The 15,807-nt window shown below is 43.0% G+C and overlaps 1 protein-coding gene across 1 annotated transcript in view; it reads right to left on the bottom strand.

Annotated features, from left to right (window-relative positions):
• The window catches only part of celf5a (cugbp, Elav-like family member 5a), a gene marked incomplete at its 3' end in the record, with an annotated part of 549,786 nt that overhangs the window by 114,440 nt on the left and 419,539 nt on the right, over window positions 1-15,807 (bottom strand). Inside the window, exons 4-5 of the mRNA XM_080733698.1 lie at window positions 11,795-11,923; window positions 1,965-2,044 (exon numbers count right to left, since the gene is read on the bottom strand). Coding sequence (XP_080589824.1) covers window positions 1,965-2,044; window positions 11,795-11,923 — 209 coding nt within the window. The remainder of the gene's footprint in view (window positions 1-1,964; window positions 2,045-11,794; window positions 11,924-15,807) is intronic.

Below are 15,807 nucleotides of genomic sequence, written 5' to 3'. Positions count from 1 at the left end.
GGCAAGCTATGGCAGCTGCCATACCTTGGCTACAGGGGGAAATAATACAATTTACTTTTCATCCTGCCTGTTGCTAAGGTATGGCAACATGGCTGGTGTCTCGCACGCGCGCCCTCGCGCGCGTGCAAGACACCAGTCATGTTGCCATACCTTATTTTTTGCTGAACTGACGCCACTGCCCGGCAAAGGAAATCATCATACCCTTGAGTTGGGGGCTAAAGTGTGTACCGCATTCATTAAGCTTCGCTTGCGGTATACACTTTACCCCCGAAAACATTCAATCGTGATTGGGAACATTGTGTTGTGTTGTGGAGATGACATTTGAATAAGAAAAAACTGTGTGTTAATTAAAAAAGACACGGGTTTGGTTGGGTCGAATGTGTTTTGGTTTCTGTGCTGTGATATTTATGAGGACATCAGTGCTTTGTGTGAGTGGCAGGGTTCACGACTGAGAGTTGAGGGCTCTTCATCATGAGAGGTTTCCACACAACTTGTTGAGTAGCGGCGTGTGTGTGTGCGCACGTGCGCGTGCGTGCGTGCGTGCGCGCGCGCGTGTGTGTGTGTGTGTGTGTGTGTGTGCGTGTGTCAGGGTTAGAAATGAACTTCTCCAGGGCTTCTTTTTGTGGTTATTAAACATCTTTACAACTTAAGGTAACTTGAGAACAACTTGACTAAATTCAGTTCTCTACTCTTTAGAACAACTTGACATCTAGAGGAAGAGGATGTGGGCGGAGGGGCGCTTAGAACGCACGGCACGCACATACACACAATGTTCAAGGCTGCTTTGGCATTATCAACTCTCATATGACTACTTAATGCAGTGATTTTGGTACCTTTTCTATTTTTTGTGGTGGTCTCAGTTTTTTTTTTTTTTTTTCCATTTCTTTCACCATAGCAAAAACAGCATTCATGGTCTAGAGCAGGGGTTTTCAAAGTGGGTACCGGGGCTCCCTGGGGTGCCGTGACGGCAGTCCAGGGGTGCCGCGAGATAATTTGATAATATTTGGAATTTATTTGGACGCTTGAAAAAATATTATTTAGTATCATTTAAACTTGAAGTACAAAGTTATTTTCAGTCAGTTCTAACCAAAATGGCTGTTATCTCAACATAATCACTAAAATATCGTCACTGTCGGGCAGAAACCTTGTATCTCCAAGTTTCAAATGTGTACGTCTTTTGCCCTGCTTCATCATACAAGACTGTCGCACAAAACTAGAGAAAACAGCCGATCTACAAGCACACAACGCCTCGCAGCTGTTTTCACTAGTTTAGTACATTTTATAGATGATAAATACAAAACGGTTTTGGACATGCAAGGTTTCCATCCAACAACGACGATATGCTATAAATATAAGGTGCTGGAAGTGAAAATTATAATGTAGGGGTGCCTCGTATTCAAAACATATTCATGGGGTGCACTGAGACAAAAAAGTTTGGGAACCCCTGGTCTAGAGAGGGCACTTTTTACAGAAGCGTGGACTGAAATGACATTATCAGCACCATGTCATGTGTACCTCAGAGTGGACCGGACTTACAAATCAGCCTCTATGTCATACGTATGTACAGTTGGCTACCTCAAAGTGAAACCCATGCAATCAAACTGCTTTGTGTTTGAGAATTAAGAACCAGTTGGTACATTTTCTTTGGCCAATTAACAGATTTTTTTAGAGCATAATAATGGTCTATGTTTTACCACAAGCCTCCGTTCATTTCCAACTCTGGGTGTACTTTTTGTGTATGCTATTTGTGGTGTGCGTCTACGGTATTTATGGTGTGCGTATGTGTGTGTGTGTGTGTGTGTGTGTGTGTGTGTGTGTGTGTGTGTGTTGTGTGTGTGTGTGTGTGTGTGTGTGTGTGTGTGTGTGTGTGTGTGTGTGTGTGTGTGTGTGTGTGTGTGTGTGTGTGTGTGTGTGTGTGTGTGTGTGTGTGCGTGTGTACATACGAGCATGGGAGGTGTACTCACTGGCATGGTCTGGCTGCCATGGAGGCCACTGATTGCAGACTGGGCTTCGGTGTGTGTGGAGAACTTTACAAAGGCGCAGCCTGGAAGAGACAAGAGACAGCAACACACACGTTGAAAAGATATCGTCAGTGCACGACAAAAAAAGGAAAAAAAAGGCGACAGAAATGGTACCTTTATTAAGCCATCAAAACCGGAAACGCTTTATTACGCATTATTTCTTTAGCCATTATTTTATGTTTTAACTATAAAAAAAATAGCAGATATACAAGCTCGCAGCGCGGCACCGAGTGCCGCGCTGCGAGCTTATAGATCTACTATTTTTGAAAAATCGTGAAAATCTGTGCAAGTCTTTGACCCGATTCTATTTTCTTCTCTAGGTTTAAAAAAAAAAAAAACGCATGTTTCTATGTCAGTGGTTCTCAAACTGTTTCATGTCAAGGATCTCCAAATTTACATGTATTTGGCCGCGGAGGCACAGACCCCCATCTCAAAATATTTAGTTCCAGGGACCCCCCAGAAGCAAAAAAATTTAGTTACAAATGTTCGCTTTAAAAAACACACATATTCAAAGATTTGCACACATTTTCACGACTTTTCAAAAATAGCAGATCTACGAGCTCGCAGCGCGGCACTCGGTGCCGCGCTGTGAGCTTGTATATCTGCTATTTTTCAATAGCCAAAGTATAAAACAATAAACCACAAAGGGAAGCACGTCAAAACATTGTAGGGAAGCACCGAGAGACTCCCTCTGCACAGCAGGCTGCCCTACTGCAGACAGTAGGCAGGCAGACAGGCAGGCAGGCAGGCAGAGGCTGCAGGCAACAGAGATTCCACTGATGAAGCAGAAAAAGCATGCTATTTCAGTGCCACATGCCATGTCTGTGCATATTAAATCTTAGCCAACCTTGCTAAATTTATAAATATGTTAAAGAGGTGACTACCCCTCGGTTTTAAGACCCGCGTGGCAATTATAACACACATATTTGGGCAATAAATGTATTTCTTAATTTCACACGAGGTCCAGAGTCAAAGTTTAATACTGTATCATCAGAGCCCGCAAGCTATAGGATCGCTTTAAATGATGCTGAACAGTGTTTGATTCAACCAACCAACCAACCAACGAACGTCATTTATATATATTCTTATTCGTATTAGTCAGGCATTGATCATGATTATGTCATGTTATAATATTTATAAGCGGAACCCTCGGCGATAGAGCTCACAGTGTGTCACAGCCAGTGTTGATTTCGTCGACTAAAACTATGACGAAAAATGTTTGTCGATTATGTTTTTTTCACTGACAAAAACTAAATAAAAACAAAATTAAAACTAAACTGTGATGACTAAAACTAAGACTGAATATATTGACAATTTCGTCAACAAAATAAAAACTAGACTAAAACGTTGGGGAGGGACTATAGTGGAGAAGAGAGTCATTTTATGTTTGGTTGCTCTTCGGGTGTTGTGTGCTGAAAATAGCAGATCTACAAGCTTGTAGATCTGCTATTTTCAGCACACAACCAAGTGTAAAATCAGTCATTACGGTGCCATCAAGGCCTGCCAAAATACATTTCAGTTGACTAAATCAACTGTAGATTTAGTCGCTAAAAATCGTATATTTCATCGACTGAAATTAGACTAAAACTAATACTTTTCAGGTGACTAAATTATGACTAAAACTAAATGTCATTTTATTCAAAAGACTAAAACTAAATCAAAATTTGCTGTCAAAAACAACACTGGTCACAGCCTCAACCTGAGGGTCGGGAACCCCAGGAGGGGTCCCCAAATTATTTTTTTGTGTGGGGGGGGGGGTCCCCAGATGATTAGCTTAATGTGAAACATTGTTTTCTCACTCAAAAGTAAACAACCCAACATAACGTTTAAGTGTGTTGAGGGTATTTAAGGACTTTTTAATAGCTCTAAAATGACATTTAAATGACAATTAAACATTGGCCAAATTGGCAAATATTAAGAGGCAACAATTGTGAAAATAGCCAATCTACATGCTCACAACGCCTCGCAACTGCTATTTTCACAATAGTGATACAAAATGTAATGCCTCTACTCTTAGTGCTCGTCAGGGTGGGGGGGTCCCCAGTTAAAATATGAAAAGATTGAGAACCACTGGTCTATGGCAATGCGAGCAAATGGGGGTAACCCTACGGTGCATGGAGACACGTAAGTGGAAATGGAGGAATTTATTTGAAGTGTGTTATATAAAACATTAACATACTTTGTGTGAACCTGCTGATCTATACGTCTTAACCAGATTGCACAGGAGGCACTAATTGAAACCCTTTCACTCCATTTCTTTGTACCAATCTTCAAAAGATGAGCTATGATTCATTCATAGCATAATAACCGAATAAGCGAAATAAAAGGTTTGAGAACTGCATTAGAGAATCCTAATGGACAGGATGTGTCATTTGGAGTCCAATGTTTGGAGTGGTTCAGAGAGTTAAACTTAAAGGAGTAGTTCACCCCAAAAATGAACGATTACTATCTCCATGGAGACTTGAGTATTTTTTTTGTTTTTGTGTCTCCTACCAGATACATGAGGGTCATTATTATCATCACATTATTGGCTTAGGAATGCAACAAAAACAAAAACATATCCATGAATTCGAGTTTCCATGGGGTGAGTATGGTCTTCCAGAACAACTTTGGTGCCGCCCGAAAGTAGTTGAGCCGGAAGGCAAAGCTCTCTGTCTACCGAGCAATCTTCGTTCCTACTCTCACCTATGGTCATGAAGTGACCATAGGTGGTCACTTCTAAAAAGCAGCTGGGTTGGGCTGCGATATCTGAATTTCCCTCGCGGGAGGAGTAGGTAACTATTATTATTATTATTATTAGGGTGGGTCATGACCGAAAGTAAGGTCGCGGGTGCAAGCGGCCGAAATGGGTTTCCTCAGACAGGTGGCCGGTATCTCCCTTAGAGATAGGGTGAGAAGTTCAGTCACCCGAGAGAGACTTGGAGTAGAACCGCTGCTCCTACACTTGGAAAGGAATCAGCTTAGGTGGTTCGGGCATCTGTACGGATGCCCCCCGATCTCCTTCCTAGGAAGGTCCTCGATGCGCGTCCCACTGGGAGGAGACCCCATGTCAGGCCAAAGACCAGATGGAGGGATCTTCTCCAAACTGGCTTGGGAACACCTCGGTATACTCCCTGAGGGAGTGGAGGAAGTTGCTCGGGATAAGGAAATCTGGAGGTCTCAGTTGGAACTGTTACCCCTGCGACCCAATTCCGGATAAGCGGTTGAAGATGGAAGGATGGATGGGGTGAGTAGTCGATAGAAGAAAACTCATTTTGAGGGTGAACTTTAAGCCTTAGTTATACTCACAGTAGTGTTGCATGTAAAAAAATAAAGCCGATCTCCAAGCACAGAATCCGCAGCGTTCTGAGCTTGTAGATCGCCTATTTCCTGCGCACGACACCACCACGCAACTAAGTATAAATCAGACCTAGTAGAGCACACACCAGGGACGTGAAGAGAATGTTGAAGAGGCAGAGGCTGACATTTCTAAAAGTGCCTTTTGGTGAAAATATCGGAAATAGCAGACCTCCAAGCTCAGTTGTGAGCTTTCGATGCTTGATTTCTACACAGAGAGGGCAATTCTTTCAACATATGATGCTGTGTTCAAGTTCAGGAGAGTTTGGACAAGGCAATTCTCTTGAATGCTGCCTTCAGGTATGGCATGGAAAGGGGGCATTTGCATTTCTTTCCCTATAGTAAAAACTGCATTCATGGTCTGGAGAGGGCACTTTTTACAGGCGGGTAAATGGGCAGGGGCTCAAGCCCCCTTTGATGTCTATGTGTGCACGTGCCTGGCACACACACTCGCGCGGCTGGAGCTGCAGCAGCAGAGAGAGATTCTGTTCAACCGCCTTTTAGCGGCTGCACCCATTCTCTCAGCGGGGCGCGCCGGAATTGTTTTGACGTCCATCTTTCCCCCTCTTCCTCCAAAAAGCACTGCCGAGTCAGAGCGCTCCAACTTCAAGCCCCCACAGATATAATTCCACAATAAGCCCTGCGCTGGTGAATAGGTTTGAGAGATGTGAGAAAACCACTGCTCCCTTTGCTCTTTGCTGCTTGTCAGGGGGAATTGATGTCTCAAAGTTTTTTGGCTGTCTAAAAAAAAAAGAAAGGCCCTGCAGACCATGGGCACTGCAGTGTCCCTGTTACAGAACAATCCCTGTTCTTTTAAAGGTGATACACCATGCATTTAAAAAGTATTTATGTCATATTGTTTATGTCCCAAAAACGTTTTTCAAAAGGTTTGAGGCTGAATTACCACTCCTGAATAGAGAGCCTCTCTCATTTTTGAATGGCTCTCAGAGCATTTCAGCTGCAGTACCACCTTTGGCCTGAACTGTGCCACCCCCCCCAAAATCCTTTTGAAAAAAAAAAAAATCTTTGAAAAAAGTTTTTTTTTTTTTTTGTGATGACGTCACAATCGGCAGATGACGTCACAATCGGCAGCAAATCTGGATAGCCTGTTTTGAGAACCCATGGGATACTTTTAACCTTCGCCTTCTCAAAAAAGACACAACGGTCAGAAATGGGACTTTGTGAGGATAGAAGGTGCTAGTGGGACCCCAAAAAAAGGTTTTAAAATAGGAAAAGTGAAATTTCATGGTATCACCTTTAACTCTGAGAGCGTGCACATGGAACCAAATGGACCACTTTGAATACTGAGAGCACTCAGAGCAGGGGTCATCAACATGTCCGTACACGGACAGACAGTCTTTGGCAAAGGCTTGGCCTTGTCCGTGACTCATTTTAGATGTTCTTTTTTTCAGGCATTTTTTTTCCCTTTGGGCGAGGTTGCGCTATGCCTTGGCCGTCTGGCCAGTGATGTATATCGGACCAGTTCCCCATATATGGATATGAATTTTCTGTTAGATATGGGCTTATTGATGACATCAGGGATCTCCAAACAGTATATGGGCATAGTGTGGTTCCCATGACATCACAACATACAATCCCTTTTATGCCCATACATGGAGATCCCTTTCTGAACCAGCCACACCACTGTGATGTTTTCAGATTCAGATTCAGATTCCTTTATTTACCATTGTGTAAAACACATAGGAATTTGTTTCGGCAACATTACAGGTGTGCATTCAATCCCCTGTTTCCCCTGTCACCTGTTTATGCCCATATATGGAGATCCCTGCTCTGAATATCTGACATCACTGTGATGTCACCTGTGATGTCACAGTGATGTGTCAGGGGAACCACAGTGTCAGGCGTTACACACATATGGACAAGCTGTGCCGGTTCTGACAGTAAACTGTTTAATTAATAAATTATTATCTTATTACTGAATGTCAATTCTCAAAGTTTTCTTCAGAATATGATTTACTACAACACTATGGCACATTAGGAGTCCACTATAGGCTACTAGTGGTTATCACATGTTTTATTTTGCAAGGACCCCCTTAACTACAAATGGAACCACACTCTCAGAGTTACAGACCTGCTATGGTCATTCAGGGCTACTTATTTTATTATCTGGTAATAAAAATTAGGTTGTTGTCCACTCAATTTGTATGTCTGTGGCAAAAAGAAAATGACACAAATGTTACTTTATACAATCCTCTCGAGTTCATTTCACTCTAAGGGCCGATTCATACTCCAACTTTAGAGCCAAGTTTATTTCGGTTCGGTTCGAGGAGTCACAAAATCTCGGTGGCACCGAACAGCCGAATCAATGACGGTACCCCCCCCCCCCCCCCCCCCCCCCACACACACACACACACACTTCTGAATGACGTCTTATTGTATAGTTTGGACAGAGCCGAACCGAAATAAATTTGTCTCTAAAAGTGGAGTATCATGAATTGGCCATAATAGTGTGCAAATGTAATTCAAATGGACCAATTTGTACACTGGGAGTTCCATTAAATGAACACGGCAGATTTTATTGTAAGGCCAGAAGTCGCCATGAATTCACAAAGAAAAATATCTTTGCACTTGTGAAATAATTGGAAGAAGAATGCATGATGATGCCCAATGGCATTTATTAACATACTGCACAATACTAGAACATGCTCTTGACAACATCTTTGACTTTGTAATTATATCCACAAAGTAGCCTCATTAGTATTTATGTAGTGCACGCAGCTGTAAATAGTCTATCTTGCTATTTGAAGTTTCTGGCCTTTGGTTTGAGGGCACTAAGCGTTAATGTTTATCGGCAGAGCAATTGATGGGTTGGCAAGTTTGACACGCAGCAGTGGAACCGCTACAGCTGCTGCTGACAGACTAGAAAGGTGGAGCTAATGAAAGGGGACAATCCACCATAAGGACACTGACCTTTGTTCAGTGGTGGAAAAGATACTCACGTTTCAGGTCTAGAACTATTGAATGCTTTAACCAGTGAAAAATAGCAGATATACAAGCTCACAGCGCGGCACCGAGCACTGCGAGCTTGTAGATCTGCTATTTTTGAAAAAGTCGTGAAAATGTGTGCAAATCTTGGACTATATGTATTTTCAAAGCGAATGTTTGCATCTCAAATTTTGCTTCTGGGTGGTCCCTGGAACTAAATATTTTGAGATGGGGGTCCGTGGCCAAATACATATCATTTTGGGGGTCCTTCACATGAAAAGGTTTGAGAACCACTGCCATAGTAGTCTCTCAAGAACAGACTAACTGAGCTCCAGTTAAGTGAAAATGACCTTTTCTTTGACGATGGCTGGCCAGATTACGGACATAGAAACATAGGTTTTTCAAAAAATCTTAGAAGGATTCAAAAGACACTTATAGAATCGGGTCAAGATTCAAATTTTCACGATTTTTCAAAAATAGCAGATCTACAAGCTCGCAGCGCGGCACTCGGTGCCGCGCTGTGAGCTTGTATATCTGCTATTTTTCAATAGTTAAAGCATAAAATAATGATACACAAAATGTGTACCCGTTCTAAATGGGTTAAGTAAAAGTATCAATTATGCAATGCAGAAGTACTCCGTTACAAGAAAAAGTCCAGTCAAGATGTACTTAAAGTTGTACCATGTAACTTTTTTTATAAAACAAATCTTAAAATTGTCCTAACTGTTAAATCGCTAAAGTTTTAGAACACCCACTCCGTTATTTTCAGCTTCTGAAGCCTTCTCTTTATATGTTTTCTATGATCCTGGCCGTGGACCGGATTTCGCGCCAAAATGACGTAATCTGCATCATCTGTATACGTTGTGTATACGTTGCCCAATCACATCGCCGATCATGCACACATGGTACACTACCGGCCAATCACAGCGCATCTTGAAGTGGGGTCGCCATATTTGTAGTCGCCCGTGTGTCTCTTTACTCAAAAGGTAATCTCGCCTACCAGGCAGGGTGAAGTAGTCCGTTTCTCCGGAATGCCTGAACGCACAGGAACCAGGGACCCCTCTAAAGATAGCTCTCGGCGTTGTGGAGGCAGACGCGGGGGTGTGAAGGTACGAAGAACGGGCGAAAGACGTGAACGCGACCGCGGTTTGCTATAGGGCTACTGACCACTAGTTGAGCATCTTACACAGTATAGCTTTAAAGTAACAAACGTAGAAAGTTCTCATTGTGCAGAATGTCCCATTTCACAGGTTTTCAAATGTATACAAATATTTGAAAATAGCAGATCTACAAGCTCACAATGCGGCGCACCGAAATGTATATAGGGCTGAAGTGGTTAATGTATGTTTTGTAATAATAATCAACAAAGTAACTAGGAACTAAAGTTTTCAAATAAATGTAATGTAGTAAGAAATACAATATTTGGATCCAAGATGTAATGGAGTAGACGTGAAAGTATTGGAAATTGGAAATACTCAAGTATACTAAAGTACTATACTAATACTAAAGTACAAATACCTCCAAATTGTACTTAAGTACAGGACTTAAGTAAATGTACTTAGTTACTTTCCACCAATGAATATTAGGAATATTACTGACACACACAGACATCAGGAATGCACATGCAGAGCTATCGAGAGAGTTACGACACTCCCATAGAATTCAACTGTAAACTATAAGCATATTCATATGGTATTCAATATTCAATCATTTTCTGCCTGCCAAAACCCTCTTTCGGTTGATTTGGAATTAGTTTCAGTGTGCTGAGAGATAACAAGAACAAGAAGAATGTGGAAGTAATGCTTGCCATGGGGCAACCAGTAGTTCCAACCACTACTGTGTAGTTCCAACCAGTAGTTCCAAACATTGCTGTGTAGTTCCAACATTGAATCCTAATTGGTGTTTGTGATAGCTGAACCATGTAGTCACGGTGAGAGCAAAGTGTGTCATTATTCTCTCTTTCTGAATGGGTCTGAATGAAGCCACGTCTCTAAATGTTTCTTGCAACAAGAAACTGAGGACAATCTCCCAGATTCCTCTGTTGCAGAACCTGGATGGAAGCAGGACCTTACGGGTCCATTTGGTTCCACTTGTTACACTTTCAGAGTTACAGCACACACCCGGCTGTAACGGGCCATTTGGAACCCCCTCAAGGAACCACGAGGGGTCCCTGGACCCCAATTTGAGACCCACTGAGTCTTTCTAGTGAGCCAACATGCACAATATCAACTGTGTTTGGCCAGAATGGAACATAACCTTAATTAAAGCTGCAAGCAGCGATGACCGGGCCCTCGCAGCTCTACCCACGTCACAAGGAGAAAAAAAATGTTTTGATAAAAAAAAAATTTGAGAAAAATAAAATTTTGAGAAAAAAAAAAATTTTTTGAGAAAAAATAAATTTTGAGAAAAAAAATTTTTTGAGAAAAAAAAATTTTGAGAAAAAAAAAAATTTGAGAAAAAAAAAATTTGACCAAAAAAATTTTTTTGAGAAAAAAAAAAATTTGATAAAAAAAATTTTTTTTGAGAAAAAAAAATTTTGAGAAAAAAAAAATTATGACACCAGCCGCGAGTCTGTACGACAAACGGTTCATGAGTTATAGAGGCACTTCCTGTTTGGCGGTTTCAAGTTTCGGCCAATCAGAAGAGGGGGCGGGGCTTAGTTAAACCAATTAAGGTGAAGGACTCTTAGTCAAGTCATATGATACTAGCCACAACTCTGTACGATAAACGGTTGATGAGTAACAGACAAAAAAAGGAACAATCAAGTATGGACCAATCAGAAGAGGGGGCACTTCCTGTTTGGTGAAGGAAGTTTGACGCTTCGCCACGGGCACGCCGTTTTACGAAAACTCACGATTCGCACAACTTTTCATCGTTAAGGTGTCTTGAGTATGCCGCGCGAACTTGAAGTTGATCCGATTAACCCCCTAGGAGGAGTTTGTTAAAGTGCGACACGTGAAAACGGCCAAAAATGCACCAAAACGCCACTAATTAGTCAAAATGGCTGACTTCCTGTTTGGTTTTGGAAGTGGCGCCAAGAGACTTTTTTGTGAGTCCGGACATGATACAGGTGTGTAGCGATTTTCGTACGTGTAGGTGAAACCGTATGGTGGGGCTTGAGGCTCGAAGTTTTGTAGGGGGCGCTATTGAGCCATTAGGCCACGCCCCCTTTATTTATTTTTTTAAATACTAAATTTTTCGCCACTTGTGATGTGTGTGCAAAGTTGCGCAACTTTTGGAGTACGTTTTGCGGCTCAAAAACACGATTCATTCGGCGGAAGAAGAATAATAATCTTTGCAAATACAATAGGGTCCTCACACTGTGTGTGCTCGGGCCCTAATTACCATCATTGTAACACCAATGAAGGCCAAATGGCTGCTGTGAATGCCTATTGTTTGTAGCTGTTTGAATGCAATAACATTATTATTTTGCATTGTACAGTGGTCTCAGCTGCTAAGTAGTTTTCTGCATCGGACAATATGGTTCCTACCTTTGCTGTTTCCATCAGGACCTCTTAGGACTGTGCACTCCTCGATGACTCCGTAGGGCTCAAAGAGGCGGTAGACGTCCTCCTCCGTCTGTTGTTTGTTCAGCATCCCCACAAACAGCTTCCTGTCTTCTGGAACAAACAGCAACACCAGAGGTTAACGCTGCTATCTGGGACTTGGTGAGCAGTGATTCTCAAACTTATACATTTGTAGGTCTCCCCTTAACTTTGACAGTGTACAAATGGAACCAAATGGAACCAAATGAATTTGGTTACATTTGTACACTGTCAAAGTTACAGACTTGTAAGGGTCAATTTAGACCCCAATAAAAGAACCTAGAGAGTCCCTGAAATCCACTTTGAGAACCACTGGTATAGAGCAGTGATTCTCAACCTGTGGGCCGTGAGAATATTGCATTTTTTGAGCTTTACTTTTTGCATACGATGTTTGGTAAAGGTAAGAATCGTGTAATCGTGGCGAACATTCGCCAGAGAAATCTCATTTGGGCAGCTGATGCAGAGGAACCTCATCTCGGAGCGGAGACTTTGGGCACGTGCCCAGGGGCCCCTGGGCATCAAGGGCCCTCCAAATTTTTTTTTTTTTTTTTTCAAATCTTTTATCAGAATGAAATACATGATGTCCACCACCCCCTGAAACAAATGCTGTGAGAATACTGCTGAAAAGTGCTGATTGTGTGTTAAGTACAATGTACAATATGTCATGAAAGTCAAGTCAACTGATTAAAACTCTGCCGGGCCGCGCTGAGCCAACTGCTGCTGCAGATGTTATTTTGGACCTACATGCCTAATTATGCCTACAAAACATTTTGCGCGCACACGGGGGCCCCTTGGTGCTTCAGTGCCCAGGGGCCCTCTGAGGTGTTAATCCAGCCCTGCGGAGAGGTTACTAAAGGAGCCAAATGGAGCGAAAATCCCGACCCCCAGTTTGGGAACCACTAGTACAGGGATCAGTTGAAGAAGGACCCTTTCAGCTTATCTCATTTTATAGATGGAAAACACAAGCCTAAAAAAAGCCACGTGGAGATGGAACATGGCTCGCCAACTTGTTAAGGGGGCTTCTTTTGTAGCCCCGCGCCGTAAACCAATATTACAGAAGAATCTGATATATAGTGGCCAATTCGTGATATGCTGGGTAGCGCAATAAATATTATTCCATTCAGCTGGTGGTGATTTCCCAGTGAGCAATCTATCAGCGGGGCCATGGGACGGCTACAGTATCGTATTTTAACCCATTTAGGTCTAGAATTATTGAATGCTTTAACTATTGAAAAATAGCAGATATACAAGCTCACTGCGAGCTTGTGGATCTGCTATTTTTTTTAAATCGTGTAAATGTGTGCACATTTTTCAATATTTATTTTTCAAAGCAAACTTTTGTAACTCAAATCTCTGCTTCTGGGGGGTCCCTGGAACAACATATTTTGGGGTCCGCGGCCAAATAAATGTAATTTTGGTGGGTCCTTGACATGAAAAGGTTTGAGAACCACTGATTTAGAGGAAGGATTTAGAAGTCCGGTCAAAGATCGGGGTCAAAGACATTCAAAGACTTGCACACATTTTCACGATTTTTCTTTTTTTTTAAATAGCTGATCTGCAAGCTCGCAGCGCGGCACTCGGTGCCGCGCTGTGAGCTTGGATATCTGCTATTTTTCAACAGCTAAAGCATTAAATAACGGTTAAAGTGGTTCAAATCTAACGCGTTCCCGGTATTCGAGGGTTAAGAGATGTGCCACACGAGGTCTGTTCACGCCGTGATCGTCACACTGCAGCTCATATCAAATTGATATAGGTCAACCGCATACATTAATCCATAGGCTGCCTGTCACGCTCCCATCACACCGCTGGACCAGAAAGGGGGGGGGGGGGGGTACTGCAGAGTTATGGCCCCCGCAACGTGTATGAAGGGCTGTGGCGGCGAGGCGAAAGGTGACTGTCTCTATGGGGGGTGGCAGAGGAGCACGTGACGCTTTATGCTGGTGTGTGTGCGTGTGTGTGTGTGTGTGTGTGTGTGTGTGTGTGTGTGTGTGTGTGTGTGTGTGTGCGCAAGGGATGGGACGATACGCGATATTATCGTTTATCATGATAAAAAAACACTCACGATAATCGTATCGTGGAGGTTTAATTTATCGTGATATTGTCCTCCGTCATGCACTGGGATGAATTCCCCTATTATTTGCCGAGCTGCATATCTGGTACCATTTAAACCCTAATTGGTAAAAGGTAATATACGTACTTGATACAGTCTTATTTTTTTTTCACTCTATCAAATATCTTTGCCAAAAAAATAGCCGATCTACAAGCTCACAACACGTTGCGACGCGTTGTGAGCTTGAAGATCTGCTATTTTTTGGCAAAATGTTCCGCCCCCGGGATAATGGATTTTGATAATATCGCGATAATATCGCGAATCGCGGTTTCTTTTGTCACAATAATCGTGACATGAATTTTTCATATCGTCCCATCCCTAGTGTGCGCTCGCGCGTGTACTTGTGTGTATGGGCGTGGGGGGTCACGTGGTCTATGAGCATTACAGTAAGATTTGTGAAGAACCAAATCCGGCTCTCCCTCCTCTCCCCTCCCCTCTACCCCATCCCCCGCCCACCATGACGCACGCGGGCTCACACAAAATCTACATTCCTTCCCCTCCGGCAAAAATGGAACGGACCATCTTGGCCTTTTATTTTCCAGTTCACGGCTTTCCGTTTCTCTCTTTTTTTTCTTCTTCTTCTTCTTCTTTGTGCGCAGATAAATGCTCTCCAATCCACCCTGACAGTTGTCACGTTGCATCACTTCCATTTTGATACATAGCCTCTGATCCTGCCACTTGCAATAAGGAGGCCACGCCGGGGACGCCCCCTCCCTAGACAGCGCTCTGACACGGGCGATTATTTTAACCAATTCAGAACGCGTACGCTATATTGTGTATCATTATTTTACGCTTTAACTATTGAAAAATAGCAGATATACAAGCTCACAGCGCGGCACCGAGTGCCGCGCTGCGAGCTTGTAGATCTGCTATTTTTGAAAAATCGTGAAGATTTGAATTTTGACCCGATTCTATAAGTGTCTTGTGAATCCTTCTAAGATTTATTTTTGAAAAACCTATGTTTCTATATATGTCAGCAATCTGGCCGGCCATCGTCAAAGAAAAGGTCCTTTTCACTTAAATGGACCTCAGTTGGTCTGTTCTTGAGAGACTAGATTACTATGTCAGTGGTGCTCAAACCTTTTCATGTGAAGGACACCCAAAATGATATTTATTTGGCCACGGACCCACATTCAAAATATTTAGTTCCAGGGACCACCCAGAAGCAAAATTTGAGTTACAAACGTTCGCTTTGAAAATACATATATTCAAAGATTTGCACACATTTTTACGACTTAAAAAAAAAATAGCAGATCTACAAGCTCGCAGCGCGGCACCGGCTTGTATATCTGCTATTTTTCACTGGTTAAAGCATTCAATAATTCTAGGCCTAAATGGGTTAAAGGTGCATCATTGGGGGCGGTGCAGACACACACACACACACACGTAGTTTCCCATTGCCCACGCTCCCCCCGCCGCACAAGGCATAGCGGGTATAGCGGCTATGGCGACTGGGTCAGGGTGCGGCACGCAATGCCAGACGTTAGCACTGACGCCGGTACGGGCTAGCGTCCGGGGTCAGGGGCACCGCGGCGGCACAACACTCCCGGTAGTAGCGGTAGTCATGGGCAGGGCACAGGTCAACCCATGACACTGTGCATTACCTCCGGCGGAGAATGATGATGCCTCTCCTCCGAACAGCTCCACTGCAGTGGCCGCTATTCGCTAAACACCAGGCACGTGCACACATAGACATCAAAGAAGGAGGCTTGAGCCCCTGCCCTTTTATCCATCTGTGAAAAGTGACCTTTCCAGACCATAAATGCAGTTTTTACTATGGTGAAAGAAATGCAAACGCCCCCCTTTCCATGCCATACCTGAAGGTGGCATTCAAGAGAATTGCCTTGTC

This window comes from Nannobrachium achirus, assembly GCF_963921795.1.
Source record: "Nannobrachium achirus genome assembly, chromosome: 1".
Classification (NCBI taxonomy): Eukaryota; Metazoa; Chordata; class Actinopteri; order Myctophiformes; family Myctophidae; genus Nannobrachium; species Nannobrachium achirus.
Note: the sequence above shows the minus strand (reverse complement) of the source record. Positions and strands in the feature narration are given on the sequence as shown.